Consider the following 25,532-nt stretch of genomic DNA (forward strand, 5'->3'; position numbering starts at 1 on the left):
CTTTATAGTTGCTATAATCTAAACTGCTTTAGGGAACAATTGCTCATTTTTGATGTGTTTGAAATAGTAAATCATCTTTATACCTCATTTGTTACTATTTTTATAGAATAAGAGTATGATGTCTTGTGTTATCATGGTTTATTTATAATGTGTATCTAAGGATTTTATAGTGATAATCTTAATTCAAGAAGAGAAACTTGTTTATAAGTAATCACCCTATGATAAGCTCACGAATGTTTATTACTGACTAAATCCTTCAGACTTTAGCATGACTGTTGAAGCATTTTGTCAAATTTTCTGAGAAAATAATGCCTTTTAATATTCACTATGGATATTTTAAAATGAAAATAAATTCAGACATTCTTGGATTTTATTTTGTGCTAAGTACTAGATCGTCATTCAGTATCAGCTTTAATTTTCTCCTCTCAGTCCAACAGAGTTCAGTGACGAACTCCCCTGGGTTCCACGGGTGAGCCGTCTTCCTCCTCCCTCTCTTGCGGTCATTCCCCTGAACTTATGCTTGGCAGCCGGCAAAGAATCATTTCTCTCAATCACCACCTAAAGCCATGCTCTATACTGCAAGGCTCTGGGGAATAGCCAGCAGTCATTTTATTCCTTAAAACATACCCAAAAGATGTCTAAGCCAAGGAATTAACAAGATAACATACGAAAACGCTGAGCCCAGTCGCTGGCATGTGGTAGGGCCCACAGATGGCAGTTACTAGTTCCGTTATTGCTTGGGAACGTCTATGAGGGCACTCTCGAGAATTCATCACCTGTTCCCTGGGCTTGTCCCCTAATTAACTGGATATGGACATGTCTATTCATGGCCAACCTTAGGTGTAATGGTGACAAAATTGTTCATTTTCTAACTCCCTCTGCCCTGTCCTCCTCATTCTTTTTTTCCCCCCATGCTCTTATGCCTTTACTTTTCCTTATTCTTCCATTCCCCAACTAGGGAAAATACATCCAAAAGTACAGATAACGGCATAATCCATGTTTGGATGTAGCCCTCTTGCACTGTCTTTAGTCCCCAGTATACTTCTTCTACATTGGAAATAGAACATCAAGACAGGTAGGCACAGAGAATGCTGAGGCTTTGTGGAAAGTCACACAGTTGATTATGGTGCCTGGATTTTAGACCTGGCTTTCTCTCTTTTATGTGAGCCTTGTTGAAGGAAATGAGAATGTATTAAGGATGGCTGGAAGCAATGGGAAGACAGTTGAACCAGCTTAAAGAAAAGAGAAAAAATTATTATCAGAACTGTGAAGTGTCTTATGGAAACCAAGGGGAGGAATTCACTGGGCTTCGAGAATTATTAGTACCAAAGATTCTCAAAAGCCATTAGGACACCTTCAAAGTTTGTTATGGCTTCTGATTTCTCCCACTCAGCTCCATTTTCCTTCCTTTCTCTTCCAGCTGCTCCTTCAGTGGGGAGAAGCCTCTGCACTTCACAGCTCATGATTGTGCCCACCAGTGATTTATGCCTTTGACTCTTTCAATTCTATCACTGAAAACACTATAGAAGAGACTCATTGTCCTAGGACAGTTAAGTGTCCATCCCTGGACCAGGGCTATAGGCTAAAGGAGAAGTAATTCTCAGAAAGGTAGAGATTCTGGGCAATTTCACATTGTGTCTACTATAATTGGAGACAATACAGACGGTCTTCCAAATCTGAAGACCTCTCATGTAGAAAAATGATTGATTTTATTCTGTGGAAGCAAATTATAGGAAGGTGGATTTTGATCAGTATAAATATGAGATGTGTTTCCTTATAAATTAGTCAGTTTGTCTCTTTGCCTGGTTACTAGAAATACTCAACTTTGGGGAAATAAACCCTAATAGTATTAGTTGCTACTACTTATATTTCCTACCTGATGTATTCTAGAGGGGAAAACTGCATTAATTTGAACCTGGCCCAGGTAAATTTCAAGATTCTAAAATTAAGATTCATCAGGTCTGTAGTCTGATAAAGGCTTATTACGATTGCACATTTTTTAAGTGAATTAGCACACGAAATGCCTCGTGTATGATGTAAATGGGTGCATTGTACATAAATAAATTTGTGTGTATATATTATGCATTTGTCTGCCTGTGACAAATTTGACTTTCTTCTGCTAATTGGCCACAAATTTGACATTCGTATGCACTAGCACTGAATATTTTACATGGTATAGTTTAGGCTAAATTCCGATAAGATATTATTTGGTAAGTACAAACCACAGAAGTTTAGAAGCATTCAAGGCTTTTTCTGTCATCCTTGTCATTGTATGCATAAAGCTCACAGATTAGATACCTTTAAAATCAGGTCACATTTTACATGCTATCCTCCCCAGTCGAGGAACTTATTCCAGACAGCTTACTGATAAATTATTCCAATAAGTTTTATTTTATAAATAAATAACAAACTAAACTTTGATAAACTTAAAAGTGTACTATGATACACAGAATTTTACCAAGATATATTTCATGATTTTTGCATAGTAGAGTAGTATGCATCCTCTCTCCATATGGTAGCTCTTTGCTGCCAAAAATTTTATGGTGTTAGGCAATTGCAAAGGGATCCCATACCAAAAGGTGCTTCAGCTTTGGTTATCTCATGTAAAATAAGACTTGGCATAGAGCATGTTACCGCAGTGGTGTACAAATCTAGAATCGCGCAGATTCTTGCTTATAGCATATAGGAATGCTCAAATGTTTTGTCACTGAGTTATTATGATATATGATAGCATAAATCTTTATAATATACCAATTGGTTTAGTCTGTAGACAGAATAAAAACTTATATCAAAGATATTAATGTACAATGACGAATAGTTCTGCCAAATTAACAATACAGAGTAACTGTGGTAAGGACAAGGATCTTTGTGAATGAATATATGCTTTTCCCCCCAAAGCATGACTGTTAATTGTCAGATGTTTTCTTCCTCTAATAGACGAGAGTGGCTCCGGTTGTGAATGATTAGTCTTAACCAAAATTGTCGTGTTGCATGGTTCTGCAGTAGCTCTCATCTCTATAAATATCCATTAACTCTTTGAAAATATGGAAATCATGATCTTTTGTATTAGTGCTGGTATGAGCCCTAGCTGTATCATTCATTAGCAGTGTGATCGTCATAAAGTTAATTGACCTTTTTCAACGTCAGTTTCCTCATCTATTCAAAAAAAGAAAAGTGAGGGGTGGAGTCCAATTCTTATCTTCCTTGGCTGTAAAGATTTAAGTGAGTCTTGTTTTGCTTTTCCTATTACTCCCTCTGCCTGATACTCTATTGTAGCTTGGTTTCCATGACAGGGTGTTCTGTTCTTTTTACCTCATGGGGTGCACTTTCTCAGTTCCCTTGGCTGACAAATGAATCTCTAAATGTTGGAACGTACCAGGACTCAATCTTGAGGTTCTACTCTTTTCTGTAGGTGATGTCACACCCCAAGGCTTTGACTGCCAGAAATAAGCTAATGATCGCTAAATTTAAATCTCAGCTCCAACCTCTCCTCTGAGTTCCAAACTCCTATTTCTAACTGCCTGCCTGACATCTCTGTATCACAATAAAGATGTAGAGATCAGAACTCTAAACCATAAACCCCATAAAACCATTCTTCTCTGAATCTTTTGATAAATGACATCATTTACTTTGGTAAATGTCACCACCACTGTTGACCCAGTTGTTAAGACCCCAAACCTAGGATTTATCCTTGATTCCTCTCTTTTCTTTACTGACTTTATATCCAGCAAGCCAGTGAAGTTCACCTTCAAAATCTGATCACCTTCCACCACCTCCAGAGTGAGCATCCTGATTGAGGCCAACATCATCTCTCACCAGGGGCCCTAGAGGCCCCCGAACTAATTTCCTTCCATTCATTTGGAAGCCACACTTGAAGTAAAATCTAAACTCTTTAGCATGGCTGGCAAAAGCCTACATGATCTGGCCTTTTCCTAGCCCATCTTCTTCCACCATTTGCCTTGCTGACTCCACAATGGCCATGTTGGTCCCCTTGCTTTTTATAGAGTGTGCTGGATATTCCAACTTTAATGTCCGCATTTGTTATTCCCTCTGCCTTGGACATTTCACCTCTAGATCTTCACACGGCTCACTTAGTGACACTTATTCAGTGACATACTCAGATGCTCTCTCTGCAGCAGGGCCTTCTTTAGACTATTTAACAAACAAAGCAAACAAGCGAAATTCTGTCATTCTCTCTCTCTTTTTTCTTCTTCTTCTTCTTTTTTTTTTTTTTTTAGAGAGAGAGAGCTTGCATGTAAGTGGGTGGGGAGGGGCAGAGGAAGTGGGAGAGAGAGAATCTTAAGCAGGCTCTACACTCAGTGTGGAGCTTGACACAGGGCTCATCTTCACGACCCTGAGATCATGACCTGAGCCAAAATCAAGAGCCGGACAGATGCTTAACCAACTAAGACACCCAGGCACCCCTCTCATTGTCTCTTTTTATCTCTGCTTTACCTAAAATTACATTAATTATTATTGATGTGCTTACTCTTTTTTGTCCTTAACAAGGGAGTGAATTCCAGGAGGAGAGATATATCTTACATTTTGCTATTTTGCCAGCACCTAGAATACACCCAATAAATATTTGTGGAACATATGAGTGAATGAAATAACATTTTTAGAAGATTTTATTTTTATATTTTGTAAGCTTTTTTTAATTTAAATAATCTCTACACTCCATGTGGGGCTCAAACTCGAAACCCTGAGATCAAGTTCCTCTGAGCTAGCTAGGCACCCCTAAAAAGATGTTAGTATAGTGCTTGGGAGTTCAAGAAATGTTCATTTTCGGGGCGCCTGGGTGGCTCAGTTGGTTAAGCATCTGCCTTCAGCTCAGGTCATGAGCCCTACATCGGGATCCCTGCTCAGCAGAGAGTCTGCTTCTTCCTCTCCTTCTGCCCTGCAACCCCCCCCATTCATGCTCTCTCTCTCTCTCTAAATAAAATAAAATAAAATCTAAAAAAAAAAAAAAGGCTCATTTTCATTCCCTTTCTCATTCTTGAGTGAGTTACTTTGAAACGACTCCTATACAAAGCTCTAGTTTGCACAGTCGTTTTGCTTAAAACATTAACAGTGTTCAGAATCTGTATTTGGGTTTCTTTTTTTTTTTTTCTTTTTTTAAAAGATTTTATTTATTTGTGTGACAGAGAGACAGCCAGCGAGAGAGGGAACACAGCAGGGGAGTGGGAGAGGAAGAAGCAGGCTCCCAGCAGAGGAGCCTGATGTGGGACTCGATCCCGCACCGCTGGGATCACGCCCTGAGCCGAAGGCAGATGCTTAATGACTGCACCACCCAGGCGCCCCTGTATTTGGGTTTCAAGATACTCATGCCATTCCAAGGCAGCCGAGATAGTGAAAAAGTTTGACCCAGGTTCAAATTCTGACTTCACTACTCTTTCAGTTATTGACCATAGAGAAGTCAATACATTTCTGAACTTCAATTTTATCATCAAAAAATGTGATTAATAATTACTTTAAAAGATTTTTCCTGTAAAGAGAAAATAATGCATTTGTTTACCTTATGTAATATTTGAAATAGAGTAGGTACTTAATAAATATGACTTGTATCTGAAGATAGTAATTCCCTCCAAGTTAATGTTCCCAGCAAATTAAATTAGTGACTGATCTATTGTTTCATCTATATCATTAATATAATCGATAAATAATCCCAGACAGAGGACTGAGAGTTGTAGGTTTCTTAATGCTGCTGTTGAGCCGTAAGCAAGTATTTTTTGAAAATCCCTTGTAATTAGTTTCTGTGTTGTTTTGGAGAAAGTGTATTTTAGTATCTTTTAGGGCTTTTTGAGTATTTCATGTGAAATAGTTTTTTAATCTAAAGAGAATAAAGATTTGTCCTCTCAGCCTGGTTGGTTTCTCTTTCTTATAGGAGAAAATGGGGTGAGAATATTATATTGATTTGTTGAGACTTGTCCAGTGCAACACTACATTTATCTTTAATGCCTTCCATCTTCAAAAATATATAAATGAATTTGGCATAACTCACTTAAGTATTCTTCAGGCATTTTTCTTAACTGCCCAGCACAGTTTCAGATTCAAGGTTATACTTTGCATGTGAGCTCTTTCTTGGTCCTCTTGCATCTCATGTTGCTCTGAATCATGATTGTTGGGGTCTGCAACAGAGTTTGATATTTTCTCAAATTACCTTGTCTGTAAGTGACTTGGCCCTTTAATTTTAAGTACTAATCATTTTCCTAAGTACTATTTCATTTGTTTTTCTCCCATTAAGTGACTTCTTTTTCCTCTCTCATGTTATTTATATTCTAAGTAAATAAACCAGAGGCAACAAAAAATTTTTAAAAAGTTGTGTGTGTGTGTGTATGTGTGTGTGTGTACAGAGATAAAGCAACTATTTATCAGCCTTTTTCATGTCTGCTTTTAAATATTATCTCTCCACCTCCCAAAGAGGGCATAATATTTTATTATATTGATTTCCATTTCTACTTTCTAGTGCTGGTTATGTGTTTAATCCATTATTCTTGTGTATATGTATTTTTTCAATTTTAGATATTTTAATCTGAGTTGGTATAGTATGTTGCTGGAGAGCTCAGGCCTTGGAGTCAAAAGCCTGGTCTTAAATCCAGACTCTGTCACCAGGAGCTTGTGGTTCTGGGCCACTTACTTTACCTTTCTCTGTGCTCCATTTGACTGATCTTGTGAGTGGAGATATTAATGTCATACATACATACTTTGTGAATTTTAAAAGAGGTTGTGTATGTGAAGTACAAAGCACAAAGGCTGGCATAGAGTAAGCACTCAAGAAACACTAACCATTAATGTCATTAGGTTAATAATAAATTATTATCGGCTGTATTTTCTGTCTCCTTGTGGAAAATTACACGTCATCTTTTGGTAACATTCCCATTTGCGCTTCATATTACCAAATTACAGAATGTGATCGCTTGAAGAAACCTATTCCAACCTGTATTTTCCAAATAACAAAACTGAAGCTTTGAGAAAGGACTGGGCTGATCACATACCTAATTAGAAAAAACATTATTTCCGATACCCCACTCACAGTTCTTACCACAGTTTGATTATTTGCTTGTTTTTAGTGAGAATAAAAAAAAATAAGTCTTATCTTTAATTGACATTTATCCCCCTACAAATTATCCTCAATTATACTGTCCTTGGATTTAGTAAGGTGCTCCTCTCATACGCTATACTTTTTTTTATTTTAAGATGTATTTATTTATTTCAGAAGGGGAGCAGGGGCAGAGGGAGAGCATCTTTCAAGCAGACTCCCCACTGAGCATGGAGCCCCACTTGGGGCTGGACGTGGGGCTCAACCCCACAACCCATGAGATCATGACCTGAGCCAAAATCAAGAATTGGACACTTAACCGACGTAACCAGCCAGGCATCCCAACTCTATACTAACTTTCAAATAATGCTAACAGAGTTTTTCCCCTCTTTGATTTGAAGATTTCCACAAAGGTTCCTCAGATTTTTTCAAAGGACTTGACCCTCTTTCCTTCTCGGCTATTCCTTGTCCTATAGATTTACAGGACTGGCTTGCAAGTAGGTTGGACCCTAATAGTGTGGTTTTAGAGCTATACTGGCAAAATCCATTTCTTCCTTACATTTGTCCCTTCTTCCCATTGGTTGATAACTGCAATTCTATGATGCAGATTTTACCTTTTAAACTGATGAAGTGTAAATGCCCCCAAGCAAGAAAGTACTTTAGAAGGTAATAAACTCTATCTGATATTAATGAAGGATCTGAGAAAAGAGGAAGGGGACACTGAAGGACCTTGATATCTCAGAAGAGCAGCTTCTCTCACTTTCTCATGCGCTAACATTTTGCATTCCCCCAATTAATGAGTTATGTTTGATTCATTAAATGCTCCATGAGGAAGTGACCATTGAGAATCATTCTTTCATGCTTTTCACAGAGACAGAAACTGTAGCTCCAAAGAGTTAAATGCATCTGTCCAAGGTCACCTATTTGTGGCACTCGCTGGCCTCCATCCTCATCTTACTAAGCTGAGCACCTTCCATCGGGATCTGGTACCTTGAAGTCTAGTCTGTTCCTCAAAATCCTTCCCAATGAAGAAAGCCTCCATGTTCACTCTCTTTTATCTGCCCGAATTGGTAGTGAGCTCTACTGCTTCAGATTCAACCACTACCTCTAAAGTAGATTTTAAACCTTTTTTTTTAGCTATGTGTAGTTAATATCTTTTAAATATGTTGTTTATTTCATATCCTTAATGGTCAAATATATTGGTTACTGTCACACGCTACACGCTACATGTTCTTTTCATTGTGATCATGTTGACTTCAGTGATTAATCCCCAAAAGGAGAGTACTCTGTGTACTTCGTGTGAACTCCCAACCAAAAGGGTGATTCATTAACATAGAAAACACTTTTTTAGTTCTGTCTACACAATATCATATGTGAAAGTTATCTAGATAAATAGGCAGGTTTTTAAAATTGGTAACTTAAATAGAAATATATAAACATAAATGGAAAGTTGGGTTTTTACAGAAGCTGAATTTTATTTCAGACATGTTGGTTTTGACATGATGGTAAGAAAAAATTACGACTATCAGGGAGGAAATATATTTAAAAGAAGACTAAGACATGGGAGATTGGCTATGAGCTGAAGCTCCGGTTTGAGACCCATTTGCTAGTGGTGTCATTATTTTACAAAATACAGTATGAGGAAGTAAAACTATAGACAGCTAAAGTGACTTATGAACGTCAACTATTTTTAATCAGTCATAGAATATTTACGGATGAACTCTCCGGTATGGAGTATGTTGATGCTGCTATTGGGACGCCAAAAACCAGACGAATATTTGAAGAAGGAGAGCAGAGACGCATGGAAAAGAATGTAGACAAGTGAAATAGAAGCAAAGGCAAGGGCAGGGACACAATAATAATAATAATAATAAAAAGCAATTACCAGCAATAGATCAACAAGTAGAAAATGGCACAGTACAATTATATTCCGAGGGGACAGAGGAGGGTGAACGGAGGGAGGGAAGTTAATTGGGAAATGCTTCCTCAGGGCAATGAGAGCTGAACAAGGTCTGAAGGAAGTGATAGGTCTGAATTGGTAGAGAGGAGCAGGCAGGGAATTCAGGATGGAGGGAAGGGCCTAACCAGAAGATGAAGGAATAAATCAAGCCATGTGGAGAGAATAACAAACGGGCCATTTTGCCTCCAGTGGAGAGGCTAGGTGAAAACTATCAAGGCATCCTTCTAGAATGGTTTGAAAGGGGAGTGACACGGAAGCAGCGGGGGATGGGAGTTTATAAAGAACCTCGAATGCCAGTAATGCACTTTGAAAGGTACAGATATTTTAATGTAATTTTATCATGTGACTTAGTTTTAAAAATGTAGCTATTAATGAATTTCTAGCGCACAGCCTCCTGTTGTCCAAATTACATGGAAATACGTGTCCATATTCCCCTCCCCCTCGCTGCTTAAATTCCCTTTTTTGTTTAACCGTACCAAGAGAATAGAGAGTTCCTGACAGATATTTCTTCTTGGCTAAAATTCTGTATCATGCTTTGAAATATTATTCTTCCTAGCAAATGTTAACAGTTGCTAATGTCATTCAAAAATAGTTGAGGAAAAATATGTTTGTGAAACATACAGCTTTTACTGTCAAATTATTTCCTGAGTGAAAGGAAAATACCGTAGTGCTCTGCTATTTATTGAATGGGAATCCTTTAATGTTGTCAAGGATTTCATCAAACTGATGCCTTAAATAAGCAGGAAATCATGTGCCCTCTGTTTCGATGTCTGTGTCCTCATGATGAGGCAGCCACCCCACTCAGCTGTCCAGATGGGACTACCACCCATCACAGTCCTCTCAGATAGGATAACCAGAGCATAAGTACCGTGGAGCAATGCAATTATGAATTTCTTGAGGGGGAAAAGAAGAGATAAGTGCAGGGAAGTCAGCTAACGTGGTACATGGGTGGTTCCAGGCAGCAAAAGGGTTAATCAGATTTTCATTTTAGATAGTCGCCTTAGTAACAATCAGAAAGCCCAGGCTGTATCTTTTCCATTTGTAGGGAATGTTTAGATTTACAGAGTAGCTTAGCTTATTATATACCTGCCTTGATTGCTGGATAAGGCTTGTGATTAAAAACAGAATAAGATTCATTCTTATAATATTGTAAAGAAGAGCAAAACATTAAAAATGATGTCACTGGTGGTCTAGGGTTCTGGGAAATTGCTGATATCAGAACTCTAGGGGCGACAGGGTTCCTTGAAAAGTTAAAGTAATGAAAGTCCGCATCTTTTTCTTAAACTTTTAGTGAAAATGAGTCTGGGATCCCCATATTTAAGAGTGACTCCGAATCCAATGAAAAACACTGGCTAACAATGCTCTGAGGAATTGGACATCAACCTCATTTTTCATGCCAAATTGCGTTAAGCTCTCAGAGGTGCATTTGTTTATGTTGCGGATTAAGTGCTATATGGCCCTTAAGTCAGGAATTGAAATATATATATATATATATATATGTGTGTGTAATGCGTTTGAAAAGTGCTTATTTTCAGAATGTCTGGAAGAGTGGACCAGTGACACAGAAATTTAAGGTCCTTAATTTATCCATTGGCAAACAGCAGGAAAACAAACTCGACAGACTGCTCTTCACATGGCCTCAAACCTCACCTGGAGAGACAGATTTCCTGAGGGCAGAGAAAAGCATTCAGTCTGTTTGCCAAGCCCAGGTCTGTCTGGAGCAGCTGCTGCCAATTAGCGACAAGTGATATGTAGTGAGGCCACGATGCACATGGAGCTACCAGAGTTCAGCAGCTTCAGAAATTACTCTCCGAAACAAGAACACAATTCTTAGGAGCATAGTTCATTCCTGTTCCATGGTAGTAACTTAGTAACCAGTGAGCCTCCTCAGAACATCTCAAAAGTCAGTATGTCAGTCTCCGGTAGCCACTGAATTTATAAATTATTTACAGACAGCTTCTGACTTACTTTTGCTTATTATATTAACTTAAAAATGCCCGGAGTTCCACCTTTGCCATTCAGCAAGTATACAATATTTAGCCAGGAGAGCGACTGGAGAGATTTTAGAACAAATTGAACAAACAAAGCTTGGAAGATTTGAAGACTGTGTCCACTCAGATTTGGAGGCAGGGGAGGAAAGTTTGGTAAAGCAGGGACAGCATAGTAAGGACAGGTCTATTGGTGCCGTAGCGATCGTCCATACCGTGTGATCCGTTAATTCAGTCAGAGTGTTTTTCTTGCGAAAGCTGCTTCACCGAATTGGTGGAAGCATGTGTGTTTGTCTGTTTCATGGTGGAAGAGAACAAAGGGTCATTTTGGAGCAGGAGGAATTTGTGAGGTAGGACACCTGTACCTCAAATGAAACCCTGTTGTTGAGAAGTCAATGTGGCTGAAAAAACTCCAAGATTAAGGGGAGAATGATTTCAGAAGCTGAGAGGCAGGAACCGAGAAGGAAGAAGGCAGAAGAAGACAAATCATATGAAAATTTTTCCTGTGGCCAGAGAAAGATAAGGAAATATCCTGCCTCCCTTTTTCTCCTTCCTCTAACAAATGACCCTTATTCCTGGACACAGGAATTTATACCTAATATGTAGCTAGATTAAGAGCTAAATAACCTTCTTGTAATCTAACCTTGAAACTTCACCATTTGCAATATTGGGTCTATGCCAGTTCTTTGCTCAGTTTGAGTAAGATATAGATTCTTTTTGAGGAAAAAAAATTCAATAGGTTCAAGGTTTTCCAGAGATTTGCAGGCTGCCATTTGAAAAACACTAAGTTAAAGAAATTAAAATATTCTATTTTACTGTATTTCATATGTAAATCTTGACTTTGAGACATGATTTGCCATCATGCAAGGTAAAAGTATATTTGTTTTCATGTTTGTTGTGTTAGGATCAAAATGAAAACATCAAATTGAAAAAAAAAATGGCCATAAATATCCAAGACCCCAAGGGGACTGCAGCCTCTGGGTTGAGAAACACTGGTGAAGGTGAAAAATGTATTTTGAGTTCCAAATGGTGCATTTTTCAAATGAACTTTTAGAGTCCATTTATAACTAGGACTCCCTGTATTTAATCATTTCACACTAATTTTTCCCTGGTTTGAATAAAGAATGTCTCCAGCACAGTCATCTAACATTTCCAACATAATAATGTCATTCCAACAATACTGAAAAATAAAACAAGATCGTTGACAGAAAAACAAGCTATAAATATTTGGTTAGAGTATGGAAGAATTTTTCAAATGTCTAATAATATATTGAGACTTGGCTCTTTATTAGAAAGTCTGTGAACTTTCCAGTCTCCTATGCTCTCCCTCTGCAGGGTCACTATATATTTAAATCATCTGTGTGTCTGTAACATTTTAGCATGTGAACCAGGATATAGTCAAAAAGACAGATGTTCCAAAAAGCTGAAATGAAGAAGATAATTTTCATTCCTGGGGAAATAGTGGAACATTTTAGAAGGTTCATTTTCTTAGCCTTCTAAATTCATGGGGGAACCCTCTACTGTCACCCCCTTATTTGGCAGAATCGCCATCCATCACCATCTCAAAACTCCTTCGTCAGTATCCAAGTCGCTTTTGCAGTGATTTCTCGCCTCTTAATTCTTCAGCCAAGCCACTGATCGCCTCGGGAAGTTTTTATACCGACCCTCCCACTCAATCCGTGAAACTTTTCCTCTCCATAATAAAAAACGAAAAATCTTGCAGGCGTTTTTCAAAATGTCTGCTCTTTTATGATCTTTACTATGTTCAGGATTGCCGTCATGCATAGTAGGTCATCAGTACATATCTGGATTGTTGGTTTGACTGAAACTGAGTTAAACTGAGGTCAGTCCTACTTTTCATAAGTAGTCCCCCTTATCCTTGGTTTTGCTTTTCATGGTTTTAGTGACCCACAGTCAACTGCGGGCCAGAAGCAGATGAAAATCCTTTGGACGTAATGTCAGAGGGTCAGTAATAGCCAAATGCTACATCACAGGGCCTGCGTCATTCCTCTCACTTCATCCCATCACATGGGCATTTTGTCATCTCACGTCATCACAGGAAGAAGAGCAAGTGCAGTACACTAAGCTATTTTGAGAGAAAACGCATGTTCACAAAACTTTTATTACAGTATGATGTTTATAATTCTATTTTATCATTCGTTATTGTTATTGATCTCTTACTGTGCCTAATTTATAAATTAAACTTTATTGTAAGTGTGTATATATGGGAAAACATATATACGGCTCAGTACTATCCTCAGTTTCAGGCATCCACTGGGGGTCTTGGAATGTATCCCTTAAGGATAAGCCGGGGGTGGGGTGACTACTGTATTTACTTAAAATTAATGTGCAGACCAAAATTATGCAAATGAAATTGAATAATTAATTTGAGATTTCCAACGGGTTATTCAGTTGTCAGCATAGGCGAATGATGACTGAGGTCAGTAATGATGTTGCCCTCCTACACAGTTTTCTGTGTGAGCAAAGTAAACCATGGTGGAAAGGGGAGGGGAAGTGGGTAGGGAAGCAGTAGAAAGGGAAGGGAAGAGTGAGGAAGGAATGGGGAAACAAAAGAGCACTAGAAAGATAATTATACGCAGCATGGATAATTATTATTGGAGTAGGCGTCAAAACATTGTGGATCAAAAGCTGATGAATTTTAGAGAACTTTGGGTAAAGAAAATAATAAATATGATGCCAAGAAAAATCAGTGAAAAAAATGACTTTGAAAAAGAATGTTGAATGGGTTCTCTGAATTTTGACGGGAAGGAGGAACAAGAAAAAACTAAAAGATGGAAGGAGTTCCGGGTAGCTTTGGTGGACATCTGTTTTCTCTCATTGATGGACAGTCCTCACTCTCGAAGGCATCCTTAGCCTTTGATCTTGTGCATAGACTAGGTCCCCATAGAATCCCTCACTTTCAAGGCTTACCCACACTCTCGTTAAGATTTGGGTATTCAGTTTAAGGCTCTGTTAAAAGGAATGTGGAGAACTTGGCTAACTTCCAGAGCAGAGCGGTAAAAATAGTACCGTGAGAAAAGATTAGGGTTCCAGAATATCAAATCATCTTGCCCAAAAAATAGAAGGCTAATACATGACGTAAGTGCCTTTCAAGGTTGAAGAGATATTAGCCTTCAATTGGAATTCCATCTTCATTTTGGAAAACTGAAAGTAAGTGATTTTGTCTTACAACTGGGCACGTTCAGGTTAGACCTTCTTAGGGTTAGACTTTTGGAACCTAGTAGTTTGCAAAGAAAACAAACCAAAATTCCCCACTTGTCATTAATTATCTCCAACACACCTTTCAGTTATTTCACTCATTTTTGTTAGCCAATCACAGATCATTATATTTTTCCAAACAATTCCAGGGGCATGCATTATTTTATTAAACAATATCAAAAGTCCAAGATGTCACCTTATTATTATTTCTGTTTCTAAGCCTGGATACTTTAAATGTAAGCATTCCGAAGTGCTTGCTTCCTATATTTTGAAATACTCTATTGGATTTCTTTGATTTTAACTTGTTCATGTGGAACTTCCTAAGAGGCATTTTTAAAGCAACGCTGGTTCTCATTAGTTATTTTCTCAAGTTTATAAATTGCATACGAAAAACTTTCACTAAGAGTCACCCCTCCTTAAAATCTTAGTCATATTTTGTCTTCTGCAACAGTATACCTAAAATAGCTGAGAAATTCTAATGCCTTTTCTTTGTTTACCGATTTTAAGATCATTATGCATACTCTAATGCATAATTATAATTATGCATTCATGATGTTACTTGTGCTGGCTTAACGCAGAAATAGTGGGAAGCAGCTAATCTCGAAGCTACAGGCTGTTTCCCATCACTTAGATTCTGATCAGAGCTGTTTGTTGAGTCTTATTGGAACACGGACTCTATGTGCACCAGTCCCACGGCTGGACCCTTCGTTTTTATCATTAGTTTCACTCCCTGCCCTTTCTTTTTCTCTCCAAATCTGTGCTTTTAAGACAGGAAAACTACAAGATAATTTGGTTTTGTCGCATATGTGTAGTCTATTCACAGAAATTAAATGAGAGTGATGTCTTAAATTATCCATTTTATTTATAATCCACATTTAGTAGTATATGTCATAAAAACAGACATAGTGGCATTTCTCATGCTTGAGATTTTACTATCAACTGGCTTTATCACTGAGTTTACTTCAGTGTCGTTTAAACTGGTCTAGTGCAGAACTACCAACCTTTCTTCCATATGTTATAGAATAGTGTGATTTTGGCCAAAAATGAAGTTGGTCTGTGTATCTTACACGTTGTGCCCTTATCAACGATTGCAAAGTATTCATGCATGCATGTGGTAGAAAGGATGCGATCTACAGCACTGTAAAGGATAGTAACATTTAAAAAAAAAAACCTAGAGTCTTGGTTATTAGAAACTGAAATTTGGATTAGTCTGTAATAGCACAACATGGAAATATACACTCAAGCTATGCCTTACCTGGGGTGCATAGTTTCAAAAGATATGGAAGACAGAGTGATAAACAAGGCATTTTGCTCTGCATAAGTCAGGAGGCAGAGCAAACTCTATTCGCATTTGCAGTTTAACCTTTCTCTTCTTGCAGACTTGAGTTAGGGAAAATCCACTTCACTGTGAATTAGTGACATTGTTTTGTGATTCTCAAATGTAATGGTAGTGGAGCCCCAACAAAGAGTATGCATGGAAGTATGCGTATTTGTTAAAGGGACTCTGTCTCTGTTTCTAGGGGATGGGGCACCATTGTGTCATTTCTTTAATCTATTTATAGCCACTGTGCTTATTTAAATTTCTAAATATTAAAGGGCAACATGAATCTATTTTTGGTATCAAGAAAGGAGAGCGTGGATTTTAAAAGGCTGAATAACACGAGACAAGTCCATTCATGAGTTTCTTCCATTTAGAGTACATGAAGTCCTAGAACCAGAATGTGCTCTAAAAGTCCCAGAGTCCTGGTCTTTTCCTTTATTAATGAAGGCACTGGCTCAAGGAAGTAATGTATTTTGACCAAAGTAATCCAACCTCTTGGAGACAAAGCTTAAATCAAACCTAACTTTAGTGAATTCACAGATCATTTTTGAACATATATGCAGCTAGCGTGCTAGCATGAAACAAATTACACAGGAATTTGTCATAGACTTTGTAATCACGGGGGATTTTGCTTTGAGCTTCATTTGGTTTGGTTGTCTTTGATAAATGAGACAACATATTTAACATTTAAATAAAATACTTCAAATTATGGTAGTTACATTTAAGACTTTGTTCCAGTGCATGGTATGAGAAAAATCTGCACTATTTAAAATTTTTGAGCTAGCTCAGAAACTCCCAATTTGAAGTCCAAGACAGGGGAATGGCATAATTAGGGGCTCAAAGTCCAGAGCCTTTTCAAATTATTTCCCAGATGCCCTACAAGCAAATTTTTAGATCTTGTAGGTACTAGTAAAAATGATAGGTAGAAAATTTGGAGTAATTGCAACAGAATAAATGATGTTATAACCAATATATAGAGCTTTTCATCATACAAGGTAAGATTTTATTCAAGTAATCTTACGTCACCATTAAAATCTTTTCATTGTGCTACTAGCGGTATGGTTGTCTCCCCACTAGCCAATTTATTGAGTAGTTATAAAGTAAAAAGACTGGTCAAAATAGTAAAATCTCTTACGTGTGTTTAGTATGCAATATTGATTCTGTTGATGTCTGGATAGAATGAGTTAAATAGGCATAAGACTTTTCATAGATATTTAGCTATTTCTTAAGTTTTTTCCCATTTCCCCAAATCAGTATACATAATAATTATAAATGAACACTTACTATTTGTCAGGTATCAGTGTAAATGATTTATAAGTCTTAATTTATCTCACATCACATCAGCCCCATGTGGTATTCTTATTCTCACTTTACAGATGAGGAAACTGATGCACAGAGAAGTAGAGTTTACTGAGCGAGATCACACCATAGAAGATTAGCAAAGGTTGGATTTAAACTCAAGCAATCTGACTCTAGACCCATGCTTTTAGCCGCTGTGTTAACTGCCTGTCTGTTTAGTCTGTAGTATATGAACTGAGGTTCCTGCTTCTTTTCCTCATTGTGCTTATCACATTGAAGAAAAATATTGTACGTCATAATATTTGAATTACAACTGAACTCTTTAGTTTCAGACCCACTGATTCAAAATGAACTACCTTTTATCCACCTCTGCTCTTTTTCCACCCAATGCTTTTTACTGAGGCTTCTGTTAAACTTCCCAGTTTGACTTTGAACTTCTGTTGGCAGGTGAAACTGCTCTCATTATGTTTTGGTTCAGTCTACCTGTGAGCAATCCAGTTTAAGCTGGAGAACATGGTAACTAAACCCAAACTGAGATATTTCTTTAAGTGAAGATCCCCCTACCCCACCCCCATCAGGGAGGCAAGACTATATAATGCAGTTTAAGTTCCTTAAGTGGATACATCCAGAGATTCTGAAGAGTGGAATTGACCAGTCAGGCATGAAGGCCTGGCTGGACTGCCTTGTAGCCCAGAGTGTACATTAATGCCTCACTGTGTAAGTACTGTATTGAGGCTCTATTCTGTCTCTTGATCAGTTGGGTACCAAGAGAATCTATTACTCATTTGTTCTTGTGTGATCAGTGCTAAATTGAGTGAATTTTAGCCTAAAGACACTTTGAATCTCATCATGTATTCTGCTTATGATTTGAAATGTTTATATAGGCTATTTTTAATCCATTGTTAAGCTATAAACATTTCTATAGGTATAAAAATGCCTGTAGTCACAAAAATAAAAATTTTAGAAGTATTGCCTATTTTCCAATGTTTTTAATATCACTAACTAGACTATGTTCAGTTCTGTTTCTCTTATACCCACTTGATGCCTGATATTGATATTTAGTGTCTCCACTAGATTTTTTAGACCCAAAACTGTGCAAATGTGAGAAGTAATTCACTATAAACCTATAAATTTCACAGCTCAGAAAACCCTGAAGGTTATTAATGAGGCACCGTGCAATTAGCTTATACAAAGTACAGCTAGGAATCATGCATAATGTAAAACAGAAACTGCTAACCACTGACTCATGGAAGATCATTTAAGCTAGTTTTTATGGACATGAAGAATTGATATTTAACACAATTCCTAAGGAGATTCTTACTGCTGTAACACCATGGAAAGAATTTAGTTTCTTACAGATTTGCTAAGAGAAAAATAGAAAGCAGTTCATGGTTAAGGTACTTTCCAGCAATGTGAATTTGAACACTTGTTTAATATTTTAGAATCTCAGTTTTTACCTGTACAAAATAGATGTAACAGTGGAATTGTGAAAATTAATTTAAAAAGTAATGGCAGCACCTAGAATTTTAGCACATAGTTAATGCTTAATGAAATGTTATAAATCAGTGTTAGGGTAACCACCCAGCCAAAATTCTGCATTTCAGTGGAAACAAATTTCTTTAGGAGTATTAGAAACATAAGCCAAACACTTGCATAGAATAACATACCTGTTATGTCTTTAAGCTCATAACATATATTAATTCATTTAATCCTCAAAATAATCCCATGACATAAATACTTGCATTATACTTATTTTAGAGATGAAGAAACAGAGTAGTTAAGTAACTTGCCCTAGGTTATACAGTTACGGGATGGAGAAGTGGTGCAGGCTCTGTCAGCTTGGCACCAAAATACAAGTTTTAAAATTTGACTATTAATAAAGCATAGTAAGTGTGATAATGCATACACACTTAATATACACATAATTTATCTTGGCTACATTTCTTAAAATTGTTCCATTTTTGAAATATTTGTTCCATATATTTTTGATACACTTTAGTAGTAATAATAATTAAATGGATATATAGTAAACTGATGTTGATAGAAGTAGAAGTGCATGGCTTAAACCAGGCTAAAATATGAAAGATTTATAACTGGGTTTTAGATATAACTACTAAAAATATAAGGTATATTTTATAGATTTTCAATGTATATTGGAGAAAGCCTCAGTATTTTTAACTTCAGAATTAAAGTGTAATCCTAAGTTGTCATGAAGATCCCTTAAGATGAGTCTGTTAACCACTTCTCATCTATTACTACGCTGTCTCTTGGTCATGGACTATCAAATATGCATTGAGATTTCCAAATGTATCAGTCATATACTTGACATATCATGAGCTTGATTATAAATATTGATTTAAATAATCTATGTGTATGTCGTTTAGGCACTTTTATTATCAATACATTGTGAGCATCTAGAGGAGATGTAACATCTTTCATCATTCTATTTTTATGAGTTTTATATATAGTAGATATTTAATAGATGTTTACTGAATGAATAATGAATATACCTAATTTATAGTAAAGTAAAAAGTGATTATTTTAAAAGCAGATAACCTAAATAAGTCAAGTCCCTTAAAATAGAAATGACATGGAGATATCCAAAAATAATGCTGATCAGTCATTACTAATTAGAATATTTATACATAAAGTTACATTTTTTTATGTGGCAAAAGTCACATCTGGACAATGTAAACCAACTTGGTCTAACCTTTAATATCATACGCAGGCAGCTAGATGCAGAATTTAACCCCTGGTTTTTGCACTCAACCGTTAAGTTTTTATAGATGTGTTACTTTGTCATGTTAACGTTATTTAAATAGTCTTTCTAGGGGTGCCTGGAAGGCTCAGTTAGTTAAGCCTCCAACTCTTGGTTGAGGCTCAGGTTCAGATCTCAGGGTCCTGGGATTGAGCCCCACACAGGGCTCCATGATCAGCTGGGAGTCTCCCTGCGGATTCTCTCCCTATCCCTCTGCACACACCCCCCCCCCAGCTCACCTGATCTCTCTCTCTCTATCTCTCAAATAAATAATAAATCTTTAAAAAAATATATTCTTTCTAGTATACACGTTGATGCTTCTATTCATAATTCTATTCCTTTTGTAAAGAATATGGTTTGAGAAGTTTGTCCGGGGGCAGTATTAATAAAGGTTTATCTCATTTGGTTCTGACTTCAGAGCATGCACCTTTAGTTGGCCCAAACCCACAGGTATATTGAACAAAGGTCCCCTGGGCTGGGAGCGTATGGAGGTAAACCTGTTTCATTGGTCAGAGTCGTCTTCTGCTTGTTTTTCTCCAAGGATAGCAAGGCAGCTTGCCTCCGGAAGGGAAGACCACACCCAGTGACTTTATTCCCTGGGAGTGTAGAATTAGTAGAGTCCTTCTGTATCTGTCGATTTGGAAAAAAAATATTGAAAACTACTCTCGTGGTCAGAGTCTTACTTTAGCTACTTAATTTAAGTGTTTGCAATATTCTTGTTATTACAATGTCTCACAGATGAGATAAGCTTTGTTCCACTACTCTGCAGCACCTTCACACTTCTGCCAGCTAGACTGCCAAGCTTTTAAGCTTTTGCACCCAACTTTCAATAACTTGTCTCATAAAAATCTGCTTTCCCAAAAGGTGCTATATTTATCACAGCACCTACCGTATGGTTTAACAATGTCATCCTTTTAATTTTTTCTCTTTGGAGGGAGATACCTTTCTCATTCCCGTTCTTCCATTTTTGCCATAGGTATCAAATATCAGGTATTTTTTAATCAGGTATATTTTATCAGGTATATTTTAAGTTCAAGATATAGGGGAGTTCTTAATAATGTATGGTTACAGATGAAAATAAAGGTACACATCATGAAAACAAAACGTGTAATGTTTTGGGGGGGAAAAACCCTTTGCATTTGGTTTTAAATTTGCTCTATTATTAATATCAGGATTGCCCTTTTTCTTTGGAGGGGAAGGGCTGATATTAAGATTGGCTCAAATGGTAATAAGGAGACAGTTTAAAAGGTGTCCAAAAGATTCATTATATATTGCAGTGGATTAATTCATGAGGGACAGACATATCTCAGTATCTGAGGATGACTTTGTGCAGGATAGAGCTTTTTCTTTCTTCCACAGAGTGCCTTTGGGGTAAATCTCAAAAAGAGACTGCTGAATAGAATTGACCACTATTTTTTATGTGTAAATAGGTCATCGATAGTTGAATGTGTGTATATACATCTGTTATACGCTCTGTATAATTCTTCATACTAACATTTTGATTTTGACCACACCGCTGTCTCTGACCACACCATTTTCCTTGTCTTAATATCCCAAAGTAAAGTAAATTAGATGGTTTTATCTTCTGCTGGAGCAATAAAAAAATAGTAGCATTTCCTTAAGTAAGTATAAGCCCAGTGTGTTGAATTTTCATATGTATCTTCTTCATACTCAAGATTTGAGTTTAGACTTGACGAAAATTCTATGGTCGAAAACCTTATGATATTATTGTCAAGCTTTAAGGACATTGAAGATCATCTTACAAAGGAGAAAGATGAGACCATAAGAGGTTAAATGATTGGCCCCAGGTCACACAGCTGGGATCATGGCTTTCCGGGTCCCTGAACCCCGCCACAGGTTTATGTGAGGAGGGATACTCAAGAGTAATTTACTTTTTCCTTCCCAGGGCTTTGGTGCTGACACTCTTTTGCACATTGCACTAGGTGCAAGCCCAGAAATTCTGCCAGGAGCAAAACAACACTCCTTAAACACTCTGTGACTTTCAGAACTGTATAAAATAAAAGGTTGAAGTTAATGGTTGCCAGCTTGGAGGGAGTAGTTCCTCTTTGGAGCCAAATATATGTGGAGAACAGATGAGACTGTGGGAGTGAGTTGGCAAAAGGGAAAGAGAAATGAATCTATTCTTTTTTTTGAAAATGAAAGTATAATAAATATCTGGGTAACTTGGATGTTTATTTTTCATTTAGAGATTCTTCCCATTTGAAAAATGAAATATCTGTATCTTTAATGTGAGTATTCATGAATAATAATTTTATATTATTTTTCTATCATGAAATAATCTTTTTGGGGGGGGAAGTAGAGAGATTATTTTAATGACCTGGATATATGGAACTATTTGTGTTCACATTCTTAAAAGAGCATTATTTCTTATACTGAAATTCCTATATTTTAGCAGTGACTCATGTTGCGATAATGGGTTTTCATAATTTTAAGAACTAAAAGCAAATATACCTCAGAGATAATGATTATTTAAATTTTTTGGTTCATAGAGATAAAACTGTCTTTGACATAAGGAGTATGGATATAGGAGCCAAGAATTCTATCATTTTATTTCACACTCATTTTGTTTTTGAAAAGTCTCTTATCGTGTTTGAGATCCCACATACCACAGTGATCTTAAAGACGCTTGTTAGCAGAAGCTCTCTGGGATTTCACTCTCATGCTGTCCTTAAGGGATATTTTGTAGAACTGTGCTCAAGAGAAACACTATTCTAATGAAACCTTCCTGGGATTTTCATTCATAAATCTGTGCCTAATGGTATAGTGGAGTGGTGCTCGTTAGAGCACATTACTGATGCCTTTCCAATATAGACTTCTCATGTTTTCTTAATTTATTTGAGTATTCTTAATTTATTTGAACTTGAGTTTGAAAATGTGCCTAGCACATCAATTTTCTCTAAGCAATGGAAATTTGATAATCTTTTACTAAGTGGAGTTTTGTTGTTTCTTTAACAATTACTGTAGGTAAAATACTTGGTATGAATTTGGAAGTTCCTGAAGTTACTTCTTCATTTTTTAAAAATTTTTAAAAAGTTTTTATTCATTTATTTATTTAAGTAATCTGTACACCCAGTGTGGGGCTCAAACTCATGACCCCAAGATCAAGAGTTTCATGCTCTTCCAACTGAGCCAGCCAGGCACCCTGGAAGTTCTTTAAATCTATTTGTACATCTTTATCTTTCTCTCTCTCTCTCTTTCTCTCTCTCTCTCTCTCTCTTTTTAGACACAGTAAAGAAAAGGAAGATGGCAACTCTCACCCAAGGCACATCCCAATGTAGTTCAGTGGCCATTTAATTCTTTTTTAAATGTAAGCACATGACTTTAATGGAAACTCATAATGCGCCTAGTCACGTCTGAGTGAACCTGTTTTTATATCATCACACAGATAATGTTGACCCTATAAGACACATGTAATAGAGTTATTCTGTTTCTGTAGTTTAAAGTGATCCTCTATTTTTTGAAAGAAAAAAAAATTTGGCCTTCATAGCATCAAACTCAAACATTTCACATGGTGTCCTATATAACTTTTTAAAGGATGTTTACTAAAAAAACACAGTTTTATTAGGTGGAAATCACCATACTAAATTTTTTAAAAGATTTTATTTATTGATTTTTTTTAAAGTAAACTCTCCACCCAGTGTGGGGCTGGAACTGACTACCCTGTGATCAAGAGTCGCCTGCTCCACCGACTGAGCCAGCCAGGTGCCCCCATACTAAGTTTTATAGTTCCAGTCAAATCAGTAACGTTGAGACTATATGCCATGCACAGGATTACTGAAAACACAATTGTGTAGGGTCTTGAGTTATATTACTTGACATTTCTCCCCACTCTTGGTTGCCCAAGATTTTAAGTTATTATGCCCCCATAGGTAGGCTGTTGGTGAGGGTATTTTTAAGTTCAAGCTCACTGTCACTAGAGACTGCACACATTTAAAGGGAGAGTGATACAGTGTTTTCATGACTATCAGATTGTGTTTGAATTTAATTCCAGTGTGGAGAACTGCTTGGATATATTAACTGAAACTTTTACTGTGTAGTAAAGTACGAGGTCAAACCACATACAGTACCTTTTTTTTTTTTTTAATTTAGATGTAGACAATAATTCAGTTGGGGGAGATTGGCCATTTTTCTGGTTCTAACTATATAAATCTAATGTCCACAGTAATTTGGAAATTTTTCTATGCCTCCTATCAAATATGTTGTTATAGCTGAGAGAATAGAAACAGCAATGAATTATTAAGACATATATGAATTTTGCCAAATAGGCTTCAGCCCTCTTCACTTATTGCCCTGTTAGGGAATCAACACACTGAGAGCATTTTTATCAGCATCAAGCTACATCTCATGGCATTGGCTTGAGATTCTCTAATGAGATTTTGTTGTATTTCCTCAACTAAAGTCAATGGAGGCCAATTTTTCCATCAAGTGACACTTCTAGCTCTTTTAAATTGCTGTAAAGTCAGGCTCTTCTCATAGGTCAGATTTTCCAAAGACTTCTAGCTCTTCCTAAGCCTCATTTTGGAAATCCTCAGCAAATATTTCCAGCAAAATTTGGAATCCCTAAGACAGCATTATGTCACCAGTTTCTTGGGTTAGAATTATCCTCTGTGCTTTACCTTTGGGCTGTCTACTTTTATCTCCATTAACCTTTTGGCTTGAGTATAAACATTTATTGAAGGCTACCTCCTTTGTCGGTCCAGTAACTCCAAAGGTTAGTGAGAAGTGGATGCTAGTTTGACCTCTTTTATCCACATTAGATGATTCTAATTATTCCTAAGAAATGACACTTTTGACCCATTTTGTCCTTGTCAAGTTTGTCTAGTTGTAGGCTGTCGAAGCATGAAACTCTGGGTTCAAACAGTGTCCAGGAGTGCACATTTTTCTAACTTACAATGCAGAGCCTCAAAAGTGCACACTATTTCTTTTTCTTTTTAAAACATGCCAGTTTAACTGAAACTCAGGGCTCCTGTTATGTACCTTGAATTGATTTATTCCTGAAAGAGACTGCCTAGATATGAAGTGCAAACTTTAACCTGTAAAAACCCATGGGTTATTGAATATAGAAAAAAAAATGAAGAAAACCTTTGTATAAGTGAGGATAACTAGGTTTTGCTGAGGTTGCAAGCAACTCTAATATCACAGTGACTTTTTACATAAAGAAAGAAGATTATTTCTTTATCATGTTACATGGCCGTCGTGATTCCCGGAGCTTCCTCCTTACACGCTTCCATGATCACTTCAGCAAAAACAAGGCATGGCGGTGAGTCTTTGGCTCTTATACCTTCTCTGTGGAAGTGACACGAGTCATCTCTTGTTCAATTTTATTGGTCCAGTGAATTCAGATGGCCATCCCTAACTTGAAAAGAGATCTGGAAAGCGGAGAGCTGAAAACAACAGATCAGTAGCACTGGTGACTACCACCAGGTTTAAATTGGATACTTAGGAGTTTTGCTCTTGACTTTTATGTGAATAACTACAAACATGACCAGCACCTGAGAAACAGTAAGGATTCAGTAAATGTTTTTGGACATCTTTAATTCATTTATTCATGTAGCTATTCAGCAAAAGTTTGGCATGCATCTGCAGTGCACTGAACACCATGCTGGCTGCTTTAGATGACTTTCCTTGAGATAGAAATGATTTGGCTGATGTGCATTCTGAAATTCAGGACACTCAACTTTTAGGTGGTTTTCTGGCCATGGAGCCTGACCGTAGCACATAGTAGGATTCAAACCAAGGTCATCTGACTCCAAGAACGTTAATGTCCTTTTGGTTCCATCCCAACTGCAAGGTCGATGGTGAATCATGAAATATTTTAACTACTTAATTGTAGAAGCGGAAATTAGTATAATCACCACCATGTATGTTCTTGTACTTGAAGACAAGAGCATTAAGCATATCTAATGATTGTGAAATGACAACGTAGA

General features: G+C 37.0%; 1 protein-coding gene across 6 annotated transcripts in view; it reads left to right on the top strand.

Moving 5' to 3' along the window:
• The window catches only part of ZFPM2 (zinc finger protein, FOG family member 2), a 443,324-nt gene that overhangs the window by 259,035 nt on the left and 158,757 nt on the right, over positions 1 to 25,532 (top strand). Inside the window, exon 1 of one of the 6 annotated variants that reach the window (XM_044382653.3) lies at positions 6,504 to 24,865. The exons of 4 other annotated variants lie outside the window; for them this stretch is intronic. In XM_044382653.3, the coding sequence (XP_044238588.1) occupies positions 24,860 to 24,865 (6 nt within the window). In that variant the 5' untranslated portion in view covers positions 6,504 to 24,859. Of the gene's footprint in view, positions 1 to 6,503; positions 24,866 to 25,532 lie in introns of those variants that run through there. One more of the 6 variants, XM_057307948.1, reaches the window with a different exon arrangement.

This window comes from Ursus arctos, unplaced genomic scaffold (genome assembly GCF_023065955.2).
Source record: "Ursus arctos isolate Adak ecotype North America unplaced genomic scaffold, UrsArc2.0 scaffold_6, whole genome shotgun sequence".
NCBI lineage: Eukaryota > Metazoa > Chordata > Mammalia > Carnivora > Ursidae > Ursus > Ursus arctos.